The sequence below is a fragment of the Aspergillus thermomutatus genome (genome assembly GCF_002237265.1).
Source record: "Aspergillus thermomutatus strain HMR AF 39 chromosome Unknown NODE_9, whole genome shotgun sequence".
In the NCBI taxonomy this organism is placed as follows: Eukaryota; Fungi; Ascomycota; class Eurotiomycetes; order Eurotiales; family Aspergillaceae; genus Aspergillus; species Aspergillus thermomutatus.
Window position 1 is genome coordinate 123,602 of NW_020798057.1, and position 25,156 is coordinate 148,757.

Sequence of the window (25,156 nt, forward strand, 5' to 3'; positions counted from 1 at the left end):
TCGTGGTTTGATTCCTCTCAGCCGACTGCGAAGCGTAGCTTCAGGTACACCAAATATGCCAGCAGCTTCTCGTTTTGATTGAATTTTTTTTGTTTTTAATAGCTGAGACAGCCATTTGCATTTGATTCTCTTGAGAAAGAGACATTTATAGGGTATAACTAGAAGAAGGACGCGTTGAAAAATATTGGTAGTATAGTATTTTGACGCGACGGCGAAAGTGCGTAGCTCGGCCGTATGCGTAGCTCGGCCGTGGATTACGTTACCCTCCACAGACTGTTTCAGCTTCGCCACCTTAGATGAGAAGGAGTTATGCGAGGTAGAATGGTATTCCTTTCGTAAAGCTTTTGTGTCTTAGCCTCAACAATATTACTGCTGACCTAGATCGAAAGAGACATACAGGAAGGCCTCACCAGGGGATATCCGTCATTCAGTTAGCGGCCCAGCTTGCTTGGGAAGCTACGAGATTACATGAATATAAAATTGATCTGACCCAAGAGCGCTACTGATAGATTAGATCACCAAGGCACAGAGCAGATGACAGCAGGCACTGCCAGACACTGCAGAATCTGAAATCTTACGTATTGGTTGGTACCTTAAAAAAAGGGGCAAACTATACTGACCGGATACACTGTCTACCTTCCGGGCCAAGCTTATTCTTGCTCATGCTTGAGTGGTCTGATCTGGCAGTTTCAGTATCCGAGCCCAAGCCTCGGGCTCCGCGGACTACGGTTGCAGATGAGGTCCAAGTTCAAGCACCTAATATAGGTTATATTTAAGCAATCCACAGATATTGCTTTCATGGTAATGGTAGAGTCAATTGGAGTACCTGGAGTATGCCCCTGTCTTAGTCCACCATTTCACTGGCCTGGAAACACTGCATAACCGGTCGAATATGACGAACTTAATTCCCCATCATTATTACCCTCCTACTATTCGTCTGCCGCATTATGCAGCCAACGAGGCTTCGGTCTTGTCATTGATTGCTCAATTTGGCTTCCTCTGGGCCGCTGTGCTTGGGATAGCTTTCATTGTCATTCGGCGATTGCGACCTGCCGCGAGTCGGTCAGATCAACTGGCTTTTATATGGATGTGCTTAAGTATGTTATCCTAATTAGACAATATTGAATTGGTACTGATGAAGATGGAATTTCAATAGCCGGATTTATTCATCTGGTCTTTGAAGCATACTTCGTTGTCCACCATGAATCCCTCGCCGGCTCCCAGGAGTTATTCGGCCAGCTGTGGAAAGAATATTCCCTCTCTGACTCGCGTTACTTGACCTCAGATTCATTCCTCGTCGCCATGGAGGCAGTCACGGCGGTATGTTCTGAGATCACTAAAAGTCAGCTAGCTCGCGACTAAGTTGCCCATAGTTCTGCTGGGGACCCCTCGCATTCTTCATCGCATACTGCATTGCGGTCAATCATCCCCTCCGCCATGCCCTCCAGCTCATTCTGTCACTCGGACAGGTCTATGGGGATGTCCTTTACTACGCCACGAGTATGTTCGACCTCTATTTCCACGGTGTGTCGTTCTGTCGGCCAGAGGGCTATTACTTTTGGTTCTACTACTTCTTCATGAACTTTATTTGGATTGCGATTGGCTCCTGTTCGTAGACCCTCAACTATATCCCTGCAGTATCTTGTCAGTTACTGATGCTTCACAGATCATGTCCACCAAAGTGTTTTGGAGATATCGCGTGCTTTCAGAAGGCTTGGAGAACTTGATCAGAGACAGAAAGGGAAATGAATGCATCTAAATGAGCATTAGTCTTTAAAGTAAGCACACCTAATGCTGAGTGTTTTCACTTACACTCCCGTCTTATCAAGGTATAAATGAGGTTTTACACGGAGATTATCACAGAGAGCTTGAACCATATTTAGTATAAGACTTCGCGGTCTTCTGCCTTTATTGCAAGGCACTTTCACACCACTAAATAAGCATAGACTTAAGCAAGCCAAAGCATCGTGAATCTGTGATTGTTTAGGCTGTAATAAGCTTATTACTTTTCATCATATCATAAACTCCAGGTTAATGGAATGAGATTAGCCTGACTAGGTGCCATATTATCCTGGTTACTACACGACCTTAAATAAAGCATTTTGAATAATTTCTGAATATAGTGCTAAAAACAAAGAATCAGAGGGGCTCATCTGGGAGGATTAGGATAAAATATATGCACTGCTGGGCGTTGCAACATTTAAACATGTCTTCCTAACTAGGAATACACATAAATTTGGAAACTTTCAACCAGATATTAATATTACAAAAAGTTTCATTTCCATGAGATACATGACAAAGTCAAACTTTTAATTTCCTTTACTTATCTTTTTCTCCTTCACTCATGGCAAGTACAACTTCCCTAACCTAAATGGCACAAACAACTAGGAAATTTTTTGGACTGTAGCTAAGCACTTAAGCAGTGCAGACAAGGTCTCCATTAGACTTTAACATGGTTAGCAGTAGCCAATGCAAAAACAGACAGTAGAGGGAATGTCTTACCTGAAGAGGAAGATTATTGTTGCAGCAGACCAGTGTTTTGGTAGCAGGAGTACAGCTGGTTGCAGTGGTAGCGGCGTCTGAATTTGTCATGTTTCACTTGAAGGTTATATAGTTCAACATACTGGTGCATCCATTTCCCAGTCCCCGAATGAACCAGAAATTGAATGGGACCCACGTAGTACAGCAGAATTTGTGACTTCCAGTACAGGCCCTTTTCTCCAAGTCTTCGGGTTCTGGAGCCGCAGAGGCCAAGCTGGCCACGGCCAAGACAGCGAGGATAGTTTTGAGTTGCATTTTGTCTTCTCAATGAAAATGAACCTAGATGATAATCTTTCAGAGGCTTGCTTCCCTGGAATCTGAAGGGCTTATTGCCTGCTTAAGTAGACTTCAGGTCTGGAGTCCGCCATGTTAGTACGTCTCATATTGACGTATTAGCATACAGCAGAAATAGCCATTTCTCCAAAGTCTAGACTGGATAGACCAGTTGGTCTTTGGATCTCAATGGCATGGCAAGTGATGTTATCCATGGTCTAGACTGATAGACAAGTTGGTCTTGGACTTCAATGGCATGGGAAATGGAATTAGGATTCGATTCCGGAGAGGGAGCATCAGAAACGGCTACGACGGCCAAGGGAAGGCAGCAGGAGCGCAAATTACCCAATCACAGGGAGAGAGTGACAACAATATACTGATATGGGGCTCTTTCAGGTCTTATAATTGGAATGATACTATCTAGGTCTTTCAATAAGGAATAATTAGAGGCTAAGTCTAGTCATCTGATGCCAGCAGCTATGGCAATTCCAGCTCCAAGAACATGAATTAAAGTTGATATAGTTTAAAAACTCATAGTTGAACCTTGGGTCTGGGAACCTCATGGCCTCCACTGGCTGTGGGGGAACCAGGACTATTACTATAAGAGAAAACAGACTTTTTAAAGCAGATATTTGCTTGAATATAATATATTAGCATGGAATAATAGAATAGGATGGGCATTTTTTTGTTTCTAGGACCGCCATATTGAATAATTCTTCGATAGGGATAGTTGGGGGCGGCAGTATCCAGCTATCAGAGGTGTAATTCTTAGATTAGCTAAAGACTAACTACTGCGAGAGCATCACCAAGGATGCTTTCATTAATCAGGGATTGAAAGCTAGGGGATTGAAGATGATCAGATACCATCGCAGTCTTAACCATAAACTGCGCTGACCCGGAATCGGGCCGTGTTTCGATGATGACCCATCTCGGCATCTTACAAGAAATCAAAGTTTTCGGGATCTGGGGTAGAACTTAGGTTAGACTGGGCTAGATGTCAGGCCATAAGATCGTGAGCTACCAAGGTTTCATAGATCTAATGACCTCAACAGTAACAAAGAGTGCCATGCCTTATGACCATTATTGAACATGACATTTTTTACAAAGGCTTTTAATGGTGGAAGATTCAGCCAAAACCTACAAGGAAGTTAATCTTCAATAACAATCCACATCTGAAACCTTGTACTATTTTTCCTTATTTGCAGTTTATGATGTTATTGTGATGTATATTATAAGGGTTCGAGTGGAGTATAGTAAGAGTTCGTTCTGGAATGGTTTTTGGACTAATATAACAAATGACTTCTTCTGTAATGACCAAGCAGCCAACAAGCTTGTCATGAAACTTATTCTAAAGAGCTGAGATCTATGCTAATGTAGATCTAGATTGTACTAAAGTTTGGGGTTTCCAGTTCCACAGCAAATCCTTTTTTCCCCTCCCTCGATTACCTCTATTTCTATTTAGGATGGATTGTGACTCGCCACAAAGCTGCACATGATTCAATTTACACCTGCTTAAAATGCTGATTGGATTGTGAATGACTAAGATGGAACTGGCGGTGCCAGGTTGTGCTATCATGGTCCTTCCAAACAGCAGAATCAGTTAACCCATCAGTCCGGAATCAGAGCTCCGTTGAAGGGTGTGCTATGTGAAAAGCAAGAATCAGGCTCGAACTGAGGCGAAGGCCTCATGGGTGATTTGCAAAATGGCGCGCAATGGCTTAGCAATGCCATGGGCGTGAGTTCCATAATACCCGATGGAATTATTATTGAAGTCAGACCTGGTCCTCCTCAGCAGGGTTGGATTGTCAGAAGACTTTACTGAAACTGCTACATCACATACGCGAATGGCAGCCCTTGATCTCGGTAGGAAAGTACTCTATGCCTATGTTTGGGCAAATAAAGCTGGTACTAGGGTACAGGCATACCTCTATAGTTCAGGCATGTGGAGGGAGGCTTCAAACAGGAAATGAGCCCAGCTGCTGCCTGGATGTCTCATGATCATTTCCATCTCTTGCACATAATCCTTAAGACGATGAGAAGTACCTGCGAGTGGATATACACCACTGGCGGATGGGTTGCTCATACTCCTGTTTACACCTAGTGTCCTAGCAGACTAGCTTGTGGTGATTAGGCTAGCATATCATCTAAACTGTCCTTATCTTTGCATTTCTTTGCACAATGTCTGCGAAATTAAATGCTCTTGGTTTGTTATTGGCAGTGGGCAGAAGTATGCCTGGCATGTCTGTTTAGCAAAGTCTCGCTACAGACTCTGAGTTCTTAGATGCTAAAATAAAGTATGTCTCGTGTATAGTATCAGTCAAGCTCAACTATTTTCTCGCATGGGAGATCTGAAATGATGAATGAAGATATGGGGGGAAAGAAACACAAGTAGAGAACTAGAGATATACTATTACTAGCCCGTGGGGGAACTACAGTGGCTTCCAAGTGCTTCCTGACTTGGTTGACCGTTTCAACAGTAAAGTAGTAGGTAGCTTATGCGTTCTGGATCTTGGAGTCCTGGCCTGGCCATGAACAGGGCAGACAGGATGCAGAGATAAGGCATATGAATTTTAATAATTTCAATAAGCGCTGTATGAGATTAAGAGTAGATATATATTTCAGATAACGGACACTAAATGTTTCCAATGTCACTACTACTATAATTAACTCAAGCTTACGCCAGCTTTATATCTTTGCTTATTCTCTCCATCTTCCATAGAGCTGTTAATATATTAGTGGTGTATAGACAAGCCTTTGAAGTCACAGACCATGGTTCTTGCACTCTGTCAGGGGAATGGTGATGTGACAAACGTTTGTTATTGACCTGGGGTTAGAGGGCCTGAGCACACAATTAGTGTACTTGAATTGATTGCTCTGCATAATACCTTGGCTATGAAGATCCTAGGAGAGGCACGTATTTGAGGGGCTGTGACGCCAGGCTGCTATGTGGATTTGACTTCTATTGGAAATCAAATGAGTTGCAACTTCTGGAGTACATGCAAAAGATTGATTTGATATACAAAGCATTCTAGAAACGTCTTCTTCAACAAACAAGTCTCCGTGGCGCAATTGGTTAGCGCGTCTGACTGTTAATCAGGAGGTTGGAAGTTCGAGCCTTCCCGGGGACGAATCTTTTTGTCTTTTTTTTTTTCCCTCCGCCCATCGTCAAGTTTGGCACTCCTCGCCTGGGCGCCTCTTTTATTTTTACTAATTCGTTCAGTTCTTCTTCTTCTTCTTCTTCTTCTTCTTTTTTTTTTTCGTCTTCCATCTTCTCGTCATCCCGATCCTTGATTGGCGATTCGAATCTGGACTGGCAAAGTCGACCAGAACTCTTGAGCTGTACAGCCTTCATCCACCGAGTGTTTGAAATATGCTGGCTGGGGATTTGGTTCTAGTGTCGTTTTCCAGGGCGATAGGCTTCAAGCTGCCCATTAGATATTGATGACCGAGATAGGCTTACTATGACCGGACGGTACAGGAGGGGATGAAAGGTGGGGGCAACGACACCAGGGACACTATACGGGCGTCAGACTCATGTGATGCCAATTCTATTCGCATATTTATAACTGACACACTCCCTCCGCGAGCCAAGCCAAGCCATGCACCGAGGTATCTTCTGTAAAAAGATGGCCACTCAGACGGCGCAGCTGAACTTCCCTCTGACTGCCTCGACCGAGGCTCTGGAGCAATATGTTCATCCATCAGAGACAAAGCAGAACAGTGAGTGTTGTCTCATACAAAGAGTGCTGGATATGCATCTGAATGTATTGCAGTCAAGTATGCGGATCTCGTCACCATTGATCTGTCGGAATTCGATCAGCCAGGGGGTAAGGAGAAGCTCGCTGCACAGCTCAAGGACGCGCTTCATGAAGTTGGTAAGGTTTCCTTTCCTAAATGTCTCTTACTGACTACTGACTCTCCAGGCTTCTTCTATGTGACCAACTTTGGGCTCACCGAAGGAGAAGTGGACCGCCAATTCGCCATCGCCAAAGAGTTCTTCTCCCTCCCCGAGGAAGAAAGGCGCAGTTTCCGGGCCGCACTGGAAGAAGGGATCTATAACGGCTATCGGCCTCTTGGTTCGATCGAAATTCTCCCAGGCCTACGCGATAACATCGAATTCTACAACACCATGAAGTTCCTCCCGCAATATGACCGAATCCACCCCGACGTAATCTGGCGACACTGGGCGGAGATCGAGAGGTTCCATCGCCATGTGCACGAACACATCGCGTACAGACTATTCCGCCTGCTAGCAATTATTCTAGAGATTCCCGAAGACGAACTCGAAAAGGGCCACATGTATGATTCCAACTGCGACAGTGGCCTGCGATACATGTGCTACCGTGCGCGCTCCGCTGACGAGAACGAGAAGTACAAGAGCCTCTATTCACGAGGCCACACGGACAACGGCACCATCACCTTTGTCTTCCAGCAGCCTGTGGCGGGGTTACAGGTCAAGAAGTGTAATGACTGCGAGTGGGAATACCTGCGCATTCCTCCGGGGACGATGGCGGTCAATATTGCCGATCTGCTCACCATTCTCTCGAATGGATATCTGAAGAGCGGGGTGTACCGCGTCATAACCCCTCCTGATGATCAGCAACACTTGGATCGGTTGGGACTGCTGTACTTTGTCCGTCCGAGTGATCGGCTGAATCTAAGGACGGTAGACAGCCCACTTCTGCGGAGACTGGGTTACTACAAGGAGGGGATCAATGAGATCAACATCCCTGCGCCTGAGTGGACAAGGGCACGGATCAAGAAGAATTGGACCAGGTCCCCGACAGACCCGAACGAGGGGACCTCTATGGCTGGGTTTAGTGTGAAGCATTTTCATGATTGATTCTGGCTGGGTTTCAAGGCTGCTTGCGAGAATGAGGGGCAGAGCAATGACTTGGTTGACGACAGCGGCTTGAGTGGATGGGTTTAATTGAGCTATTGCATTTACCATCTGAATATTAGCATTCCATCAAGGGCGAGTCTACGGACTAATGCACAGAGGTGCTGGCGGATGAGTTGGCAGCTCCGCAAGTTACAGATAAAGGAATGCTCAACGCACGTAATGGGCCGGGCACTCAAGGCGTGGGTCAGATCCCACAATCGACAGTCTGTTGACCCTCTTATTAAGTGTGGATCGAAGCCATATGGCCTGAACAAGATGACCGGTTCATCAAGTGGAGGGCCAGAATTTATCCAAGGGGGGTAATGCATTAGTCCAGCTGCACGTTCTGCCGCACTATCATCCCTCACCAATACCATTATACGTGGGATAGATTGATTGCATCAATCTACAGTCTACAATGCCCTCTCTTCGCCAACGCGATCCCCCGCAGCATCTCATTCGTAAGGATCATCAACCCCTCATCAGCCCCGATCCCCGGCTTTGACAGCAAGAAATCCGGCCTCGTCGCCAACGCCACATGCGCCGTGATGCGAGCGGACACATCTGTCTCATTCGCAGATCCTCCCAGACAGCACCCGATCTTCTTGCCGTGGCAGTACAGCACCGCATCGATGCTCTGGTCGACCCCGCCCAGATCGGGCATTTTGATCTGCACGTAGTCGACCGCGTCCGCGTCCGCAAAATCCCGTATATCCTGCAGCGTATTGCACCATTCGTCCGCGACGATTTTGACATCAATGCCCTTCCGCTTTAGGCACACGCGAAGGTCCGCCAACCGCTGGATCTGCGCCGATCTGGAGGACGCAATGATCGGAGATTCGATGAGGAGAGCGTAGGGTCGAGCGCGTTGACGTAGCCGACCTAGAAACTCGGCCAGCTGCGTCGTCTCCGGAAAGACGTCGCCTAGAGTACCGTAGACGTCGAAGTGTAGACGGGGATGATAGTCTGGAGGAGCGCGTTGCTGGATTCGACGGGCGACGGTGCTCACGTAGTCCATCAACAGTGTACCCTGGGGACCTATGTCGGAGACGTGTACAAACGAGGCGTGAGGGAGCATCAGGGCCTTCTTCATAATCATCCGGTCCAGCTGAAGCGTGTCATTGCGGTGGCAGGAGGCGAGAATATCAACGGGACGATCTGCAATTGAGCCGAGACTCCACTCGCGACATATCACCTCGGCGATGGTACAGCGCTGGACCAGTGCGGTGGCTGCAAGGAGCGCTTGCGTGAGACCATACCGAACCGCGGAGTGAAGCCTGCGATCCTGCAATCTCTTCCAGGGAAAGCCAACCTGTTTTGCGTTCTGTCGGAAATTCGAGATGTCGCAGCTGAGCAGCCATGGCTTCACCACGGACTCGAGGATAGGGAGGTGTTCTTCTGCGATGAAGAGGGAGTCTCGGGATGCAGCGCCGGAAAATATGACATCGACGCAGTCACCTACTGCGATCTCGCCGCGGGGAAGATGCAGCATAATTGAAATAACTTGCCCGGCTTGTACGACGCTCCGGAAACCAGATGTGCATGGTGAGATGTTGTCACTCAAAGGATCATACGCTGGACTCCAGCGAACGGCCTCGAGGTCTTTGACAAAGTAGCCGGATAGGCCAATGACGAATTGAACGTCCGTAGGCTTCATTTCTGCTTGATCAAGGGGAGGAATGTAAATCGAGTACAGGCTAAGGGCAGCAATGTACACACGGGACATAGTGCTTGCCACGCCAAATCCATGATAGAGTCCAATATTGATGACTAGAGTTCAAGTCAGCCGCTGCGTTAAGGTGTTTACTGCCATTGATTCTCCGAGCAATGGTCTTGGAGCAGCCGATCAGGGTCTAACATCTAGTCTGGCTGTGGGGAATACTTCCATCCACACGAAGCGGTCTAACCTCATGCCCTAATCATGTACGGTGCTTATACTGATTATTTCAGCTGGCTATTCTGAGTGTTTTGTAGTTCAATAAAACTCCTGGTGGCTGTACTTTTCCAGTTCCTGGTCTGAATGATTCGAAATTAACCAGAATTGATTATGAGTTCGGGTCGATGCTGGGTATCCAGGAAATAATATGCCCCAATTTGCGAGATGTCGATACTTATTGGACTCCAATACCTTTCCAAGATAACCCGAAAAAAACTTTTTGTCGCCCAAGATGTGAGCCGATCATCTTTAACTTATCCGGTATACAGGAATCTTCCTATTACGTTCGTGATTGAGTTCATCCAATATGATATATACACTATGAAATGAGTATAAGTACACGAGGACAGCCTGTCCTGCCATAAGCGCGACAACAGTCACGCTTCAATGAACCTCAGCTTCATCTCTCTCTTCCAGCCCTTCATTCCAAGTGTGATAAACACGACTCCGTTCCAAAACCCTCGCAGCGATCCCATTGCTCCGACGGCCAGCAGCAACGGATACGAGGCATGGCTCGGGTTCACAAGGGCGGATATCCGATTGATCGTCGGAGCGACCCATGTGACCAGCAGGACAAGGAAGAAGACCATTGGCATGAGGATATATTGTCTGAAAGATACGTTGGAATGCTTGGATCGTTTCTGGTCAAGGGGAACGTTGGGGGAGGAGGCGTTGACGCGCGATGAGTGAGACGTGTGCTCGGTCGGAGAGGGATGAACATGGTCGGCGGGCTGGGATTGGATATCGACTTGGACAGTGACAGCGACAGTGTTTTTCTGCTGGTCAAAGGAGTGGTTGTTGGAGGAAATATTGGAAGACAGAGCGATGTGGTCTGTACGGGAGAGATTGAATTGGTGCCGAAGTTTGATTACTTTGATGCCGACGAGGATGTAGAAAAGTAACACGATCAGAATGAGGAACCTGGAAGAAGGGCAGAGTTAGCAAGCCCAGTAGGAACCATAGGCTTATTAGAAGAGAGGGATATACCATATTGGTCCGTAGTAGAACACGATTCGGAAGACAACCCAATTGGGAGATATCGAACACCAGAGCTGTAACTGTTAATATCAGCTGAATGGCAGGAGAGACGGACATTGGTCTTACAGTTACGCCACCATACATGGGCCCTTTCTCCGGTGTATGGATGAATAGAAAGACGATCGCCGGAATAGATACAATGGATGTGATGATAGCAATATACCATATCTCAAGCTTGCGCAATGCCTGCACATCGAATTGATAGTAGACTACCAGGAAAACATCACAGGCCATCGCCAGCGTCCAGAGGACATCTGCCATAGGAGACCTGTTTATCAAGTCAGAGCAGCCCTTCGTTATCAGTTGTCCATCGAATCAAGAATAGCTATCGGAACGTACATCTGGAGAGAAAAGCCCTGAAACTGACACAAGGCCGAGCTGTTGCCTGCCGCGGGCCCGCTCGTGGCGATCATCGTCGCAATAAAGTCAGACAAGTTATAAAACGCATTGATGAAGATCAGACGGTGCATTGGGTTGCGAAAATGCCGCGAAAAGGCAAAGGTGCCGATGATCGTGATGACCCCTAGGATGGAAAGCACCGAAGCGACACGCTCGACCGTAGTCAAAGTGTGAAGTTGCGCTTCAGTCAGGGCCATGGCGGATTTGACAAGGACTCATGGGACTCGATTTCTGGGGAAAATGTGGTCCCACAAGTCATTGATCACATATCTGCTCAGCAAATTGCATATGGCATGCAAGTTCAAAGATGAAGCGGCTTAATATCTATTCCACATGTTGGGCGTGGTCCAGCGCATGCTACTAAACATTCGTCCTGTGGCCGATGGCTCGAGGATGCTGAGGAGGAGCAGAATATACCCTTTTCTGTGGCTACTGAATAAGGCGAGATGGTGAATCGCACCACGCTATGGCGTCATTTGGGCCCATTTTGATGTATACGATCTGTCCCGCACTGGCCTTCTGTTTGCTTTTTATGGCAGTACTGGCTGATTTCTGTTCAGAAGCGAGAATATCGAATGATCGCGTAGAATATCAATGCTGGAACAAATATTTGAACTCTTCGAAGCTCAGATTGCCCAAGACTAAGAATCCGTGCATGATCTTAAGCATCATCCCGAAAGCTTATCAAGACTGCAGCCCAGTATGGCAGCAACCACCGCATATTGGCAAATACAGAGCTTCGAGGTAGGATTTCGGACAGAGACGTGAGAAGCGAGACTTGCGCAGGACTCTCAGGAACATAAAATTGAGATCTGTTACCAGAAAACTGGTCCTTTGTGGACTTCTTCATTATGGTTGGATGAACTCAGCTTAGCCTATCATGAACCCTGTTCTAACGTCATTCATGGCGCTGCTTCTGCCATAATTCTGACCGAATCTGAATCAAGAGCTGATCTTGGCATCCCCTGACATGGTACCAGCTTGATCAATAAGCATACAATGGCCTCTCTGTTCCGGCTGTAGCGGAAGCCCAAAATTGTCGGAATTGATGGCAAACCCAGACTTTTAGGGCATCTCAATCCATAGACTTATAGAGTCAATGTCTCCACCTCATTTAGACCTTTGTTTTGATTTAGGGTTGCGAATGTGGAGAATCATGTGGCTTGTACAGAGCAAGAGCGCCGTCTTGGCGCGCGCCTGAGAAGAAATTTCTCCCCTGGAGATCATGAAATCTCCACCATCAGATCGCCCAAAATAGTATCAGCCAAGCATCGTTCCAACTCTCTTCAATACCTCAGAAGGAATTTATGAAACCGAACGGATCGAGCTGCATCATACAAAGTCATATCAGTACGAAATGAACCCCCTGCGGTATCTGGCCCCTCCCCGCCCCTTTGGGGAAATATCAAACTCCACCCACGAGGAGATCGAGCAGAGAAAGTTCTTTGCGAGTTCTATTTTAAATAATTCTGGCCTGAGCATGCCAGATGAAGACAAAGATGCCATCTCCGCATACGAACTTGCATGCGAGAGTCTTGAAGTCGGGGAGATCCAGACGCGCGAAAGTGACATGAAAGCTGTTAGAGAGTACGAGCAATCACTGCAAAACAACGGACCAGCGAATCTTTGTTTCGATCTGGCTACCAGAACCAAGATGGGCGAAGAACTCGATAATCTCCATGATATGTGGAGCTTTGTTCGTTATGAAAAGTACCTCCCCGCCACGGTCAAGGAAGATGCGGAAAAACATCCCTCGTCCAAAGTCTCGGACCCCTGGCACAAGGCCTTTTGGAAGCCGTTCAATGGACGCCTCGAAGCCGAGGCAGATGCGTGGGCTAAAGTCCTGTCGGGCAAGAACCACCACAACGAATGCCCGACATACCTCCTGCTGGCTCTGTTGTGTGAACAGCAAACCATGAACTGGGACGAGACCGTCGCGCTGATCAGATACTGCGCCATGGAGGGTGTCGAACTCCCGAAAGCGGATTTTGTTGATTACCTGAAGGCCAAGGATGTGACTGGTCTCGCGAAGAGGTTGGAACGCGATGAAGACAGCATCGCCTTATCCACGGAGTATGTCATGGGCGTTGGGACCATGCTCCTCGCCTACTTCAGGATGCATCTCCCCGAAACGCTGTATGAGAATGAAGATCCTGACTCGGAAAGATGGGTCCCCAAGAAACGATTGCAGGATTTGATGGCGCTTCAGGAGGGACACGAGCAAGCGATGCAGGAGTTAATCAGGGAGATTTTCTATGAGATGGTCCTCGGTGGATCTGACGATGACGAGGAGGCTTGGACCGATGAGGATGATATCATGGATGAGGATGATGATGGTGGTGATGTTGACCTCCATGCCTTGATGTCCTCCTTGGGTGGTCGCTATGGTGTTGGTGGTTATAATCACAACGTCCACATGGGCAACGGGGAGGTTGCGGAATATCAATGGGGTCTGTCGGACTCGGACTGATTATGGACGATCCATTCTTTCGATCTAGTTTCTCGTTTTCGTGATCCATGTCATCTTCTAAGACACTCCACTAGATAAACCCTATGTCTGATACCCTTGAAGAAAAGTTTTTCAGTTGTGCAGCTCAAACACATATACTTCGATGTGAACTTCTGTGCATCAGAACCGTCAAACACAGCTGGTTCCAGCCTATTAGTACTTTGCTGTAAATCGAACTAGGCTGCTATTGAAACGAGCATGGGTATTTCCCCTCAAGTTGTCGGGGAACAAATCTGGTCTGGTGCCCCGCTAAATTTCCTGACATCTTTTCTGTCAGACTGCACTTTGAATCAACTCAAAGCAACTATACTATCTCATCCATCCATGAGCTCATTAGAAGAGGCAAACCTTTCTTTTCCTGATTTTCCTCAGTTCAAGATGTCCCTCCTACCCCAGCAGAGCGTCCAAGTGCATCTCCCAGAATCCCTCCCACCCATCATCACCCAGAGACTGTATCTCCGACCTCTGGCCGACTCTGATGCAAAGGATCTATTCGCCATCCGGTCAAGCCCCGAAGTTGCGAGGACAAAGTATGTATCCACCTGCTGATCACATTCCACGATCCCGAGACTGATCCTCAAGCCACCCCAAAACCCCTCATCGAACAGTCCAAGAGACGCGTGAATGGATGGCCACGAAGATCTTCACCGCGGGCCCTGAGAATGTCCTCGGTCGTCACTTTACTTACGTGCTCATTGAATGTGAACGATCGGAAGACGAGCCTCAGCCACCACCCGCCGACAAACGGGTAATTGGCTACATCGGGATCAATGCAGTATATCCCAGCCCGGAGATTGGGTATTCGATTCATCCTGATTACTGGGGCAAGGGGTACGCGACGGAAGCTTTAGATGGACTACTGAAGACGTGGTGGAAGTTACCTCGTCAGCCTCAGTTGGATCCCGCAGCCTCGTCAGAGGCTGATGGGGAGACAACAGACGGGGCTGAACCGACTGAAAAAGTCTTTGCCATTTGCGAGAAGATCAACCCGGGCTCAAGCAAGGTGTTGAGCAAATGTGGATTCCGGGTGTTGAAAGAGATGGTATACGAGGAGAATGAACTGCTGCTATGGGAGCTAGAAAGACCTGCAATCAAGCATACATGTCTCTAAACGGGTATGTCAAGAGATCTCAAATCCTCCAACTCTATCAAAGATGATTACTGCAGCTTCAATGTCAAAAACATATTACCATCACTGCTCACATATTGCCCAAAAGGCCCGCAGACCTCAAATCCCATCCCCAGATACAATCGCCGAGCGCTCTCAAACCTCCCGTCAGTCCCCGTCTCCAGACTCAACAAGTGATACTTCCTCTCTTTCGCTTCGGCAATGATATGCTTCAAAATAGCCTTGGCAACGCCTTTCCGCCGGTGTCCCTGCGCTGTCCGCATCGATTTGATCTCTCCAAGGGTTGGACTGAGTTGTTTTAACGCGCCGCAGCCTAATAGACGGTCGCCCTCCCAGGCGGTATAGACAGTTATTGACGAGTCTTGGAGAGCGGTTAGGTCCAGCGCAAAAGATGTCTCAGGGTGACCTTGGCTTTGAAGCTCGGCAAAGTGATAATGGAGCAGGTGTTGGACCTCTGGATGGTCGAGGGTATCGGATTTGATGAGCATACTTGTTGATATTTTCTGCTTCTATGGAGGATGTAGGTGGTAGTTTGGAGTGCAAAAATCAAGATAAATGAGACTGATTGATGGGATTGGCAGCGCTGACAAGTTTAAGACTGTCAAGATATACCGATTTCATCTTGTTTCGAGTCCTTATCTATGAGTCACCAATTGACCAATAGAACAGTGAGCCTTCGAATAATCGATGAACACAGCCAAAGCTACTCGGCTGGACGCGGACTATCCAGACGAAGGACTCCATTTCTCGTCAAAGACATTCCTCTTGAAGAACGAGCCTCATGCGATGGGGTCAATTGATAAGGACTCAGCATTAACGGACTCAGAGAAATAATTTTAGGTACAGCATCATGAATCCGATCTCAAGAACAGGCAAGGCCAACTTTACCTCGAGAAATAACCAAATCGGGCACACGCAAGGATATTCGAGGCGATCATTGGATGGTAAAGCCGCCATCGACTCTAAGATCCGCACCGTTGACCATGCCGCTTGAATCCTACACACTCAATTAGTATCAATACCACTTCAAGATTTTACGACAAACCCACCTGACAGAGAAAGACAACAGCATCCGCAACCTCCCCAGGAAGCGCAAACTTGCCAGTGGGAATCGTCTTCAAAAAGGCCTCCCGCACCGAGTCTTCCTTCCAAGCCTTCTTCCCGAGAGCCGTCCACGCCACTGTCGGTGATACCGAGTTGGAGGTGATACCTCGTCCTCCCCACTCAGATGCCATACTGCGCGTCAATCCCAGCAAGGCAGCCTTGGAAGCACAGTATGCCGCATGTCGCGGCAGAGCCACATGCGCAGCTTGTGACGCAACGTTGACAATTCGGCCGGGTGGTGAGGGATTCGCGGATGATTCTGCAGCCTTCGAGGCGGAAAAGTAGAGTCGTGCAAAGGCCTGCGAGCAGAGCATCGGTCCAAGGACGTTGGTGGCCAAACGTCTGGCGGAGTCATCTCCATGTCACTAAGCGAGACATATCCGGGGGTGTTGATGAGGATGCTCGGAAAGGGAAAGGCTCCATCACTCAGGGTTGATAACGACGGTCTGATCATTTCCTGCTCCAGGGCCCTAAAGGCGGACTGGACCGACGATGGTGAGGTAATATCGCACTCGTAGGTACGAATTGCGTCGCTGGAAACTCCTGAATAGCCGGATCTCAGAAGCTCCTCTCGACGGGCGGCTTCAAATGGGGCATAGAGGATGGCAAGGTGAGCGCCTTGTTCTCTAAGCTTCTTACCTATGCTAGAACCCAGGCCACCTATACAGGTTTGTGTCAATATGCGTTGTTTTCTGGTGTCTAAGTGTCCTTCAATATACCTAGACCTCCAGGAAGGATAGCTAATCTGCGAGCGAAAGCCATTCTCGGTGCCGGGTATGTTGCGAAGCTTGTCGGTCTTGTTATACGGGTGTCTAGAGGATTGATTGAATTCACCCTTTTATCTTCCATCGAGATCTTTAACCCCTCCCTTAGCTAATGGACTGTAACTCTTTAGGCAATGGCAGCAATAAAGGATCGGCGCATCCCCGATATGACGTCAGGCCGTGGGGAAGCCCTACTAGACCTGAAAGAAATGTGAGCTGAAACTCTCCAGAAGGTATACGGGTTTGGAGATCCTTCAGACTAGTTCTTAGGTTCTAATAATGTAGAGTTAGTGAAGTAGAACTTTCTTGACAATGTTGACTGAATGAGGCATCGAAGAACTGGACATAATGCGGATGATATCCACTCGGGTATAGGTATCCAGAACATGTAATCGATAGATAATGAGTCTGCCAAGAATGATGGAAAGATAGAGGTAGCTATACTGTAGGAATATATGCTATAGCTAATTGACAACCACCTTTCGCTACAGACATACCTGGTTGTAGCCTGCTGCTGGGACGTCGGGGTAATGGGTGACTCACAAGCGGGGTAAAGCACTATCATCTCGGGAGGAAAGGGAATCCAGATATAAAGCCTTGGTGTCAATGACTGCTTCGAAAGTCGCGAAAACAGCATCTGGCAATGCCTCCAAAGGCCCGCGTGCTCTTAGTTGGAACTGGAGGAATTGGTACCATTGCCGCACTCAATCTCGAGCGTGGAGGGTTAGCCGAAATCACCTGTGTCCTACGGTCTAACTATGAAGCAGTCGTGAGCAGGGGAATTGAGATCCTCTCGTGTGAGCACGGTCATATCGAGAACTGGCGGCCGACTGCAGGTATGCGCTCTTCCTTTGACAGAATGGCATGGCATGGCTGACGGAGTATTCCAGTTCTAAATGCCGTTCCTCGCGTCGGTTACGAGGACAGTGGTAACTTCTTCGACTATATTGTCTGCACCACCAAGAACATCCCGGATGTCACGCCCTCTATATGCGAGACAATCGCCCCCGCAGTGACTCCGGGACATACAGTGATTGTTCTCATTCAGAATGGATTGAACATTGAGAAATCGTTCCTGTCTCGTTTCCCCCGAAATGTTGTTCTCTCCGGCGTGAGTCGATGCGACGCGCACGAAATCGCCCATGGAATGATCGAACAGAAAGAGGAAGATGACCTTCACATTGGCGCATTTCGAAACCCGCTTCTCGCTGAGGACATTCAACAAAAGGCCGCAGAACAGTTTGTGCATATCTATGGAGCAGGAGGCAAGACCAACGTGCGACATGAGCCGAACTGGGAGCGTGATCGCTGGAGCAAGCTGGTGTATAATGCGACCTTGAATCCCATCTGCGCTCTGACCGGAATCAACACAGGCGATTTGCAGATTGCGGGGAGTGCTCTTGATCACTTGGTTATTCCTGCTATGCAGGAGGTAGTGAAAGTATCTCAGGCTGTGGGGATTGAACTACCAGATGATATCATTGAGACCACGATTCGTAAGAACCCGATGGAGAGGAAGATTGCTCCTAGCATGCAAAAAGACATGGAAAAGGTATGTTGACACCTATTCCTCCACCAACTTGTGAGACTCACAGTCGCAGGGCAATCTGCTTGAGCACGAGAATCTCATCGGCGAGGTGGTTCGCGAGGCCCAGAGACGAGGCGTTTCGACACCTATCTTGTCTGTTCTGTACGAGCTCTGCTCAGCTGTTCAGTGGAGGGTGGCCAAGGAGAGAGGCAACTAGAATCCATATGATTCAACTTTTCTGATTTTACAGATCACTGGCAAAAAAACATCTATAGACTGTCGAGATGCTTGACACTTTAGCCTAGGCATAAGGAGTCTAGCAAAGGGCTAAATGAATAATCCCTGACTAGGGATGTATGTGCCAAAATGCCAAGCATGAGTCATTCCGGCTCATCATGATCCATGCGCAAGTTGTGAGCTCCAGAATTGCCGATCCAGGAAAAATCGATGGAAAGAAACGACGCTCGAATTCTTATATAGAAGTAGATGGAGGCTCGCGCCATCTTCAACCTAAATCGCTCCATATCAACTTCCATTGATCGTTGCAGTGAGTTCTTCTCGTTCAGCCTGTCAAGATACATCCTGCAGCCATTGGCCCTCCTATTACACGGTGCACATCTTATCAGACTTGCCATCATGGACTCCAAGCCTGCCATTCTCTTCTATGATATTGCCTCCGCGCCCCCAGTCACTTGCTTTGCGCCGAATCCCTGGAAAACAAGGTATGCCACACTTATTATCTAATATGTACATGAGCTAAGATGCAACAGATACGCCCTCAACTTCAAACAAGCCCACTATCAGACCGAATGGGTAGAACTGCCCGAAGTATCCTCCGTCCGCAAGAGACTCGGCGTCGCAGCCAACAGAGTCCACCGAGACGGCAGTCCCTTCTACACCCTTCCAATCATCAGAAACACCTCGACATGCGACATCGTGGGAGATTCATTCGAGATCGCGCTGTACCTTGACAGGCTCTACCCTGAGGGAGCAAGGTTATTCCCTCCTTCGACTGTTGGCCTTCTCTCCGCGTTCAATTCCCAGGTCGATGCTATCTTCACCCAGCATGTCATTCTATGTCTCAATGGGATGCCTTTCAACCCTGAGACAGCGGAGGAGTCTAAAGCAACCTTTGCCAAGCGAGCGGGCAAAGAGTGTTGGGATGAGTTGACGGTAAGAGGGGAGGAGAGGGCGCGGACGCTCGAGGGGTTCCAGGGTGCGCTGGGCGAGCTGGCAAAGGCGTACCGGCGAACGGAAGGCCCGTTTCTTGAGGGTGATACGGCGACATATGCCGATTTTATTGTAGGTAGCTGGTTGAAGTTTTTCAAGAAGACGATGGAGGAGTGGGAGGAGCTACAGAGTTGGCATGATGGGCTATGGGGGGAGTTACATCGTGCGTTGGAAAAGTACGCAGAGGACAAATAAAGTATTCAGATGTTCTATGTGCAGATTCATAACTTCATTATAAATTAGACGGCATCAGTGATGTCTGGGTGGAAGAGGTGGAGCTGGAGGCTCGGGATGATCTGGCGCGGCAGCAACAGCGGGCTGTTGCTGCTGCTCAAGATGATCATTGTCGGGAAAGCCCTAACGAAGTCAAGCAGAGTTAGTGGAATGAAATGCAGAGGTTTCAGTCAAGCTCACATTCAGCAGATACTCCACGGCGCGATCGGGGTTGAAGGACGCCGCTCTCATGGCCCGATCGATATCGATTCTAGCAAAGCCCATGCTCTCCATCTGAGCAACGACGGCCTCCTCGCTCTGGAAGCCATCTGAAGGCACGGAACGGTCGTTGAAGGTACCAGAGGTTGCGGTAGGCGTCTGAGCCGGAGCGGCCAATGCCCCGTGTGCCATCAGATTCGAATTCGCCAGATCCTCGGGCGCGAAATCACTTGGACTCGGCCCTGTTGGTACAGCGACTCCAGACGGAGTCTGATCGAACTGCTTGTCGCCCTGCGCTGAGTAAAGAGTATGCGTCAACATCCCGACAGACGCGTTCTCCGTCCGGACGTGACCAGCCATGATCTCCTTGACAGGCACCTTGCGACCATAAAACCGCTCATTCTCGTCGTTGCGCTCAATGAGAATCGTCCCGTCAATCTGCGCACCGGCATAGAAACCGCGACTCTTGACGTACGACCAGATGGGAGCCCGTCGTTTGTGCACTTCCGACTCCAGCACTCCTCCCATGCCAACCGGCCCAGCAGCGACGGAGATCTCGCTTCCCAGCGTCACTCGCACTTTGGTGAACGCTTCCAGCGCCTCGTATGTATTGATGACCATGACGCAGTCGTAGATATCCACGCCAGCCAGGAAGCCGAGACCAGCGGTATGCAGCAATATCCCCGAAGGCGCACTCCATTGCCCTGTCGCGGGAACGCGAGCGATGAGGATCCCACTCCCACCAGCACCACTGAACCACAGTCCCGTCCTCATAGCTGTGAAGATGGCGATCCCCTTTGCCTGACGGATCACCTCCAAAGGAATCTTCTGGAGAACCTTGGGTTTACCCCGTGGTTTGTCGATCTTCGCATCGGCTGTCTGTTCTCGGGTTGCCACGGTCGCATCTGCGTCAACGTATACCCCTTCCTTGCAGAAACTGCGCAGGATGCGAGCGGCCTTTTCACTTTCCTTGTCCAGTGTCATGGGCCAGAAGGCTTCGGAGCCGAGTTTGTTGCTTAGCCGGTTAACGGGGGCGCCGACTTTGTCGAGGGCGTCCCACGCTTTGTCGAAGCCTTTTTTGCCGTAGATCCATGCTTTGTTTTGTGTTAGGGACTTTTTTGTCCCGGGGCTGGAAGGAGAGGGGGATGTGATATTGGTATTATCTGCTGTCGAGGACATTTTGAATTGAGCTGGTCTTTTGTTGGCGTTGATATTTCCTTGCCGTAGGAATGGGCGTTTATATAGAGCGATTCCGACCAGTTGGCACCAGGCAGAAAGATAAAGCCATCGACATCATCAGCAGTTGCGTAGAACGTACACAGATTGATAGCAGCACCAGATCGACCAAGCATAATAAGCATGGCGACCCAACCCACCTGCCCCAATGATGCGTGATGATTCGGTGCGAGATGCTACGGCTGTGGCGACCGCGGGGGCATTGCCTCAATAGGTTGGTATTTCAGGCAGAAGGGAATCAAGAAAGATCGCCTCGTCTAGTTACTCAGTCACTGCCCCTTTCATTTTCTTCTGATTCAAGGCAATGATGTAAATCCACGGAGTACTGCCGTAACATATAAATAGCCTGATCAAGAAGAACGGACTTCATTCCATTTTCTCTTGTCCGGAGTTGATGACTTTTGGCGTTCCTTACGTACACATCATAAGGTCACACCTATTACTCCGTAGATGTACATTCTATTAGTTGAATAACTACTTATGATTCTACAGATAAAAAGCTTTAACAGGCAAAAAGAAATGCTCGCACTCGGATTCGAACCGAGGATCTCATCATTACTAGTGATGCGCTTTACCAACTAAGCCATGCGAGCGAGTTGAGAAGATCGGCCGAGATTTTGACTTGGTGTTTCTTTTTGGATTGAGAAGTTCGGAAGTTGTGATCGACCCACGGCAGTCATGGCGAAACAATGGGGCCATGACATGATTCTCGTACTCGTATGTATATTCACTTTAAGATACTCCTCCTGTAGATCAAAAAGTTCATAACTAGCGTATTCTCCGTACTGGCTGTGCATGGTCTCTGTCGGTGTGTGCCATTACCTCCTCCTCGACTCGACTTCATGTTATCCCAATATGCCAGCCATGTGTGATCGTACTGAGTGAAGCGATATCCGCCAAATCATGGCGCTGCTAATATACCTTGCCTTGAAGATCCAGTTCATGGCCTTACTTTCATACAGCAGAGTATGTCCAGCAGCCCTCTCAGAATATGCAGACTTCAACTTTGACTACAGCCTAATAGTTCCCACATCGGGGAATATCAGTCCACGAGTGCTCTCGAAGATGGATTGAAGACTGGAACGCCGATTGGCATTGGTGTGACATTGGATATGAACTGACGAATATCCGGGGTTACACCTTACCTGTCAATTTCGAGCTTAAACAAGCCAAGTGAGTGGTGGAGAATTCGCATGACTCAGGGGCCGTACGGCTCGTTTCAGGATGATGTGCCGGACACAAAGTGAGACACCTGCTCTTGAATAGATTGCGGATAGGGATCCTTTGTCCTCGTTGGCCGTCGAAAGAACATATATAGCCCAGCTGCTGCACGTCAAATCTAAATCCATCAAGAATAAACATTTCAGTGCTTGACAGTTGTCTCTCTTCGTATCATCAAAATGAAGCTCACTCTCGGTCTCCTCCTCCCTACCCTGGGCCTATCTGCCTCCGTCATCAAACGTGAAGACAGCTGGGGCGGCAGCGTTTCTCTTGGTCCTACCAAGTCCACCATCGTCAACGCCGTCACCACCCTCATCCCCGGTGCGGCGCCTGCAACTCAAAGCGGCGAGCTCTTTCTCTGGCCCGGGATGAGCAACGGCACCGGCGATCTCGTCCAGACTACCCTGGAAAGCTGGCCCAGCAATGACTGGTGCGGTGCAAAGACAGGTCAATGGTGTGTGAGGGCCAGTCTGTTCGGTAGTTTTGGGCAGTTGGACGGGGATGCCAGCCCGGTGAGCGGGACTGATCAGGTCCGCATCGAGTATACGTTGTTGGATGATCAGGAGACCTGGGTGCAGTATGTATATCGCACTGACTGTAGGGATGTTGGCTCATGGCGGTAGGAATGTCACCAATGCGCAGACGGGCAAGGTTCTGTCGACCTTCTCGCACAAGTCGGGGCCTTATATGACTGGGTGAGTTGGCTTGTTCCCGCAATCATGGAGATGAAGCTGATCGTGTAGATATGGCACTGGGACGGAGTGTGACGGCGGCTGCACGGGCACTGTTGCAGAGCAAAAGTACCTCAACACGAAGATCACTCTGGCCTCGGCCGACACTACCTTTGGCAACACCATTTCTTCGGCTGCCGGTGCGACGTACTCTGGCTTGAGCTCGAGCGAGGGAGGAAAAGTGTGGACGATTGAGAGTATCACCATTCCCGCCATGTCGAGCTCGTAGATGTGGAAGGTTATAGCTCGCCTCTCGCCTAGCTTCCACTTTCGGGACTCGTGCACCTCACCTCTTCAGCGAAGAGTCCTTTCTTTTCCCTTCTTTCTAGGTAGTATCGAATATCATCCGTTTCATTGAGCCTTCCCTCTCTAGAGCCCTCCAGAGTAGACAGCTTTGGGCGGAGCGAGAGCGAAGGGCTATCAAAGAGCAAGGTAGATCAATGTATACTGTTGAAAACCTATTTACGCAATCGAAAGATCTATATACAGTCAAGGCCAGGTAAACTCAACCACTGTAATCCAGCTCAACCGCCAACCTCACCGCGCCGGAACTCACACTACCCCCGATACCATCAACAGACGCCTCCGCCGCCGTGTACGCATTCACCACCTCTGCAGCATCAGTGGTGATGTACGAGCAACTATCCCCATTATGATCACAGATCTTCATCCCCTGCACCGTCAGGTCCGCGTTCTGCGCCTGGATGGCAGACACATCCCACCCAGACCACTCATCGTTATTGGTGTCCCCGAAATCGAACTCGCCCCAGGTACAGGCGTACCCGCCGTACTCATCCGTCGGCAGCGAGTCGCCCTCAGCCGCACCCCATCCACCTTGCGAGTTCTCATCAAAGGCAACGTACTTGGTCTCGCCGGCCGCAAGGGTGAAGTTGAGCGCCGAGTGACCGTACCACCCATCCAGCTTGCCGTCGGGGCCGACCTTGTTCCAGAACGAGACGAACCAGTCGTTGGTGTTGCTGCCCGTGAACTGCACGACGTACTTGTACTGCGAGGCCGTGGAGGCGGCCACCTCGATGATGTTGCTGCCCCAGGGGTTGCCGACGTTGCCGGTGTACTCAACGCCAGAGCCGGAGGAGTTGGTGCGGTCGCCGAAGCCATCGGTCGAGTAGTCACCATCCGAAGGGACTGAGGTCCAGCTGGTGCTGGAGCCAGAGCTGCTGGTCGTGGCAGCAATTCTGGCGCTGCTGGTGCTGGTGCTGGTGCTGGTGCTCAGGCTCGTGCTAGCGCTAAATGTAGTGGCAGTGCTGGTGGTGACCGGAAGGACATCCAGAACGTCCACGGAGACCTCGAGACTGGAGCTCACGGAGGACTGGCCTTCAGCGGTGGAAGTCTCCGCGGCGGCGACGGTGGTAGTTGGCTCGGCGGCAGGAGGATTTCCCGTGATGGTGGTGTACATGGTAACAACCTCGAGGTTGACGATGGTCTTGGTGCTGATGACATCGGCGTCAACCTGTCTGGCCTTCAACTCTGCATTGCGAGCAGGACGGTTACGACGATGAGCATGCTCGTGCGCGTCATGCGCTCTAGCCATGGCCGAGCCAGCGGTGATGGCTGTCAAAAGGAACGACTCCCACTTCATGATGAATGGGTAAACCTAGCTATGCCTATAGCAAAGGAGTGACAAATGATTGATTGACTTGATGTAAAAATCAAAGGAGTGGCAGTGATGGTGATCCCCGTGAAAAAGAGCGTTGGATGCGATATATGAATGAATGACTGTCGGAAGAAGACTCCTGAACCTCGCCAAGTGGGACCAGCGCCAAAGAACGAAGACCTGGACGACTAACGGCAAGACGTATGGCCAAGAGTGTCTATCGTCAGCGCCCAAGAAAAGCAGACATATTGGACAGACGCTTGTCTAGACAGTTGGTACTCAACCAAACGGTTCACCCGGGTCCAACCTATCGATGGCTGATCTGTCGAGAGAACAGAACTACAGAAGATGAAACAATATGCCCCATCCCGTCCAAAGCCTAGCAGCTTCCAGACGACTAACTAGCTGGATTGATATAGTCTGCGCTGTTCTGGATCTTGGCCTTGTTGATTGTTGATAGTCATCTGGAACCAACATGCCATCCCTACGCAAGCGGGCCCCTCCTTGCGTCGTCAACCTTTCCGGCCACTCAAAACCAGAACATGTGCAATGGAACAATGAAAAGATCTTGATTTTGCCATGTGGTTT

General features: G+C 49.2%; 13 protein-coding genes across 13 annotated transcripts; 7 read left to right on the forward strand and 6 right to left on the reverse strand.

Annotated features, from left to right (window-relative positions):
* Positions 1 to 892: 892 nt before the first annotated feature.
* Positions 893 to 1,616, forward strand: CDV56_108780 (EXPERA domain-containing protein; the record flags this gene model as incomplete). Its single annotated transcript, XM_026762399.1, has 3 exons — positions 893 to 1,097; positions 1,157 to 1,320; positions 1,374 to 1,616. The coding sequence occupies 3 exons, from the start codon at positions 893 to 895 to the stop codon at positions 1,614 to 1,616; spliced, it is 612 nt and encodes a 203-aa protein (XP_026618355.1).
* A 4,824-nt stretch (positions 1,617 to 6,440) lies between these two features.
* On the forward strand, positions 6,441 to 7,657 carry CDV56_108869 (putative oxidoreductase, 2OG-Fe(II) oxygenase family; the record flags this gene model as incomplete). Its single annotated transcript, XM_026762488.1, has 3 exons — positions 6,441 to 6,534; positions 6,588 to 6,689; positions 6,738 to 7,657. 3 exons carry the CDS (start codon positions 6,441 to 6,443, stop codon positions 7,655 to 7,657), a joined length of 1,116 nt encoding a protein of 371 aa, XP_026618356.1.
* Positions 7,658 to 8,102: 445 nt separating this feature from the next.
* On the reverse strand, positions 8,103 to 9,353 carry CDV56_108897 (putative methylaspartate ammonia-lyase; the record flags this gene model as incomplete). The annotated part of the gene is made up of 1 exon (XM_026762516.1): positions 8,103 to 9,353. One exon carries the CDS (start codon positions 9,351 to 9,353, stop codon positions 8,103 to 8,105), a length of 1,251 nt encoding a protein of 416 aa, XP_026618357.1.
* A 656-nt stretch (positions 9,354 to 10,009) lies between these two features.
* Positions 10,010 to 11,266, reverse strand: gprI (putative cAMP receptor (Car4); the record flags this gene model as incomplete). Its single annotated transcript, XM_026762541.1, has 4 exons — positions 10,010 to 10,553; positions 10,620 to 10,684; positions 10,737 to 10,938; positions 11,010 to 11,266. 4 exons carry the CDS (start codon positions 11,264 to 11,266, stop codon positions 10,010 to 10,012), a joined length of 1,068 nt encoding a protein of 355 aa, XP_026618358.1.
* A 1,160-nt stretch (positions 11,267 to 12,426) lies between these two features.
* CDV56_108956 (uncharacterized protein) lies at positions 12,427 to 13,539 on the forward strand (the record flags this gene model as incomplete). Its single annotated transcript, XM_026762575.1, has 1 exon — positions 12,427 to 13,539. The coding sequence occupies one exon, from the start codon at positions 12,427 to 12,429 to the stop codon at positions 13,537 to 13,539; it is 1,113 nt and encodes a 370-aa protein (XP_026618359.1).
* Positions 13,540 to 13,956: 417 nt separating this feature from the next.
* CDV56_108979 (GNAT family N-acetyltransferase) lies at positions 13,957 to 14,689 on the forward strand (the record flags this gene model as incomplete). The annotated part of the gene is made up of 2 exons (XM_026762598.1): positions 13,957 to 14,108; positions 14,161 to 14,689. The coding sequence occupies 2 exons, from the start codon at positions 13,957 to 13,959 to the stop codon at positions 14,687 to 14,689; spliced, it is 681 nt and encodes a 226-aa protein (XP_026618360.1).
* A 47-nt stretch (positions 14,690 to 14,736) lies between these two features.
* CDV56_108987 (GNAT family N-acetyltransferase) lies at positions 14,737 to 15,195 on the reverse strand (the record flags this gene model as incomplete). Its single annotated transcript, XM_026762606.1, has 1 exon — positions 14,737 to 15,195. One exon carries the CDS (start codon positions 15,193 to 15,195, stop codon positions 14,737 to 14,739), a length of 459 nt encoding a protein of 152 aa, XP_026618361.1.
* Positions 15,196 to 15,641: 446 nt separating this feature from the next.
* CDV56_109003 (putative short-chain dehydrogenase/reductase) lies at positions 15,642 to 16,573 on the reverse strand (the record flags this gene model as incomplete). Its single annotated transcript, XM_026762622.1, has 4 exons — positions 15,642 to 15,704; positions 15,757 to 16,110; positions 16,152 to 16,471; positions 16,531 to 16,573. The coding sequence occupies 4 exons, from the start codon at positions 16,571 to 16,573 to the stop codon at positions 15,642 to 15,644; spliced, it is 780 nt and encodes a 259-aa protein (XP_026618362.1).
* Positions 16,574 to 17,218: 645 nt separating this feature from the next.
* CDV56_109023 (ketopantoate reductase family protein) lies at positions 17,219 to 18,320 on the forward strand (the record flags this gene model as incomplete). The annotated part of the gene is made up of 3 exons (XM_026762642.1): positions 17,219 to 17,411; positions 17,466 to 18,127; positions 18,177 to 18,320. 3 exons carry the CDS (start codon positions 17,219 to 17,221, stop codon positions 18,318 to 18,320), a joined length of 999 nt encoding a protein of 332 aa, XP_026618363.1.
* A 419-nt stretch (positions 18,321 to 18,739) lies between these two features.
* On the forward strand, positions 18,740 to 19,528 carry CDV56_109043 (uncharacterized protein; the record flags this gene model as incomplete). The annotated part of the gene is made up of 2 exons (XM_026762662.1): positions 18,740 to 18,825; positions 18,874 to 19,528. The coding sequence occupies 2 exons, from the start codon at positions 18,740 to 18,742 to the stop codon at positions 19,526 to 19,528; spliced, it is 741 nt and encodes a 246-aa protein (XP_026618364.1).
* A 54-nt stretch (positions 19,529 to 19,582) lies between these two features.
* CDV56_109060 (DUF500 and UBA/TS-N domain protein) lies at positions 19,583 to 20,944 on the reverse strand (the record flags this gene model as incomplete). The annotated part of the gene is made up of 2 exons (XM_026762679.1): positions 19,583 to 19,690; positions 19,748 to 20,944. The coding sequence occupies 2 exons, from the start codon at positions 20,942 to 20,944 to the stop codon at positions 19,583 to 19,585; spliced, it is 1,305 nt and encodes a 434-aa protein (XP_026618365.1).
* A 1,457-nt stretch (positions 20,945 to 22,401) lies between these two features.
* Positions 22,402 to 23,182, forward strand: CDV56_109092 (uncharacterized protein; the record flags this gene model as incomplete). The annotated part of the gene is made up of 3 exons (XM_026762711.1): positions 22,402 to 22,799; positions 22,846 to 22,917; positions 22,966 to 23,182. The coding sequence occupies 3 exons, from the start codon at positions 22,402 to 22,404 to the stop codon at positions 23,180 to 23,182; spliced, it is 687 nt and encodes a 228-aa protein (XP_026618366.1).
* Positions 23,183 to 23,458: 276 nt separating this feature from the next.
* On the reverse strand, positions 23,459 to 24,553 carry CDV56_109106 (putative allergen Asp F4-like; the record flags this gene model as incomplete). Its single annotated transcript, XM_026762725.1, has 1 exon — positions 23,459 to 24,553. The coding sequence occupies one exon, from the start codon at positions 24,551 to 24,553 to the stop codon at positions 23,459 to 23,461; it is 1,095 nt and encodes a 364-aa protein (XP_026618367.1).
* Positions 24,554 to 25,156: the final 603 nt, after the last annotated feature.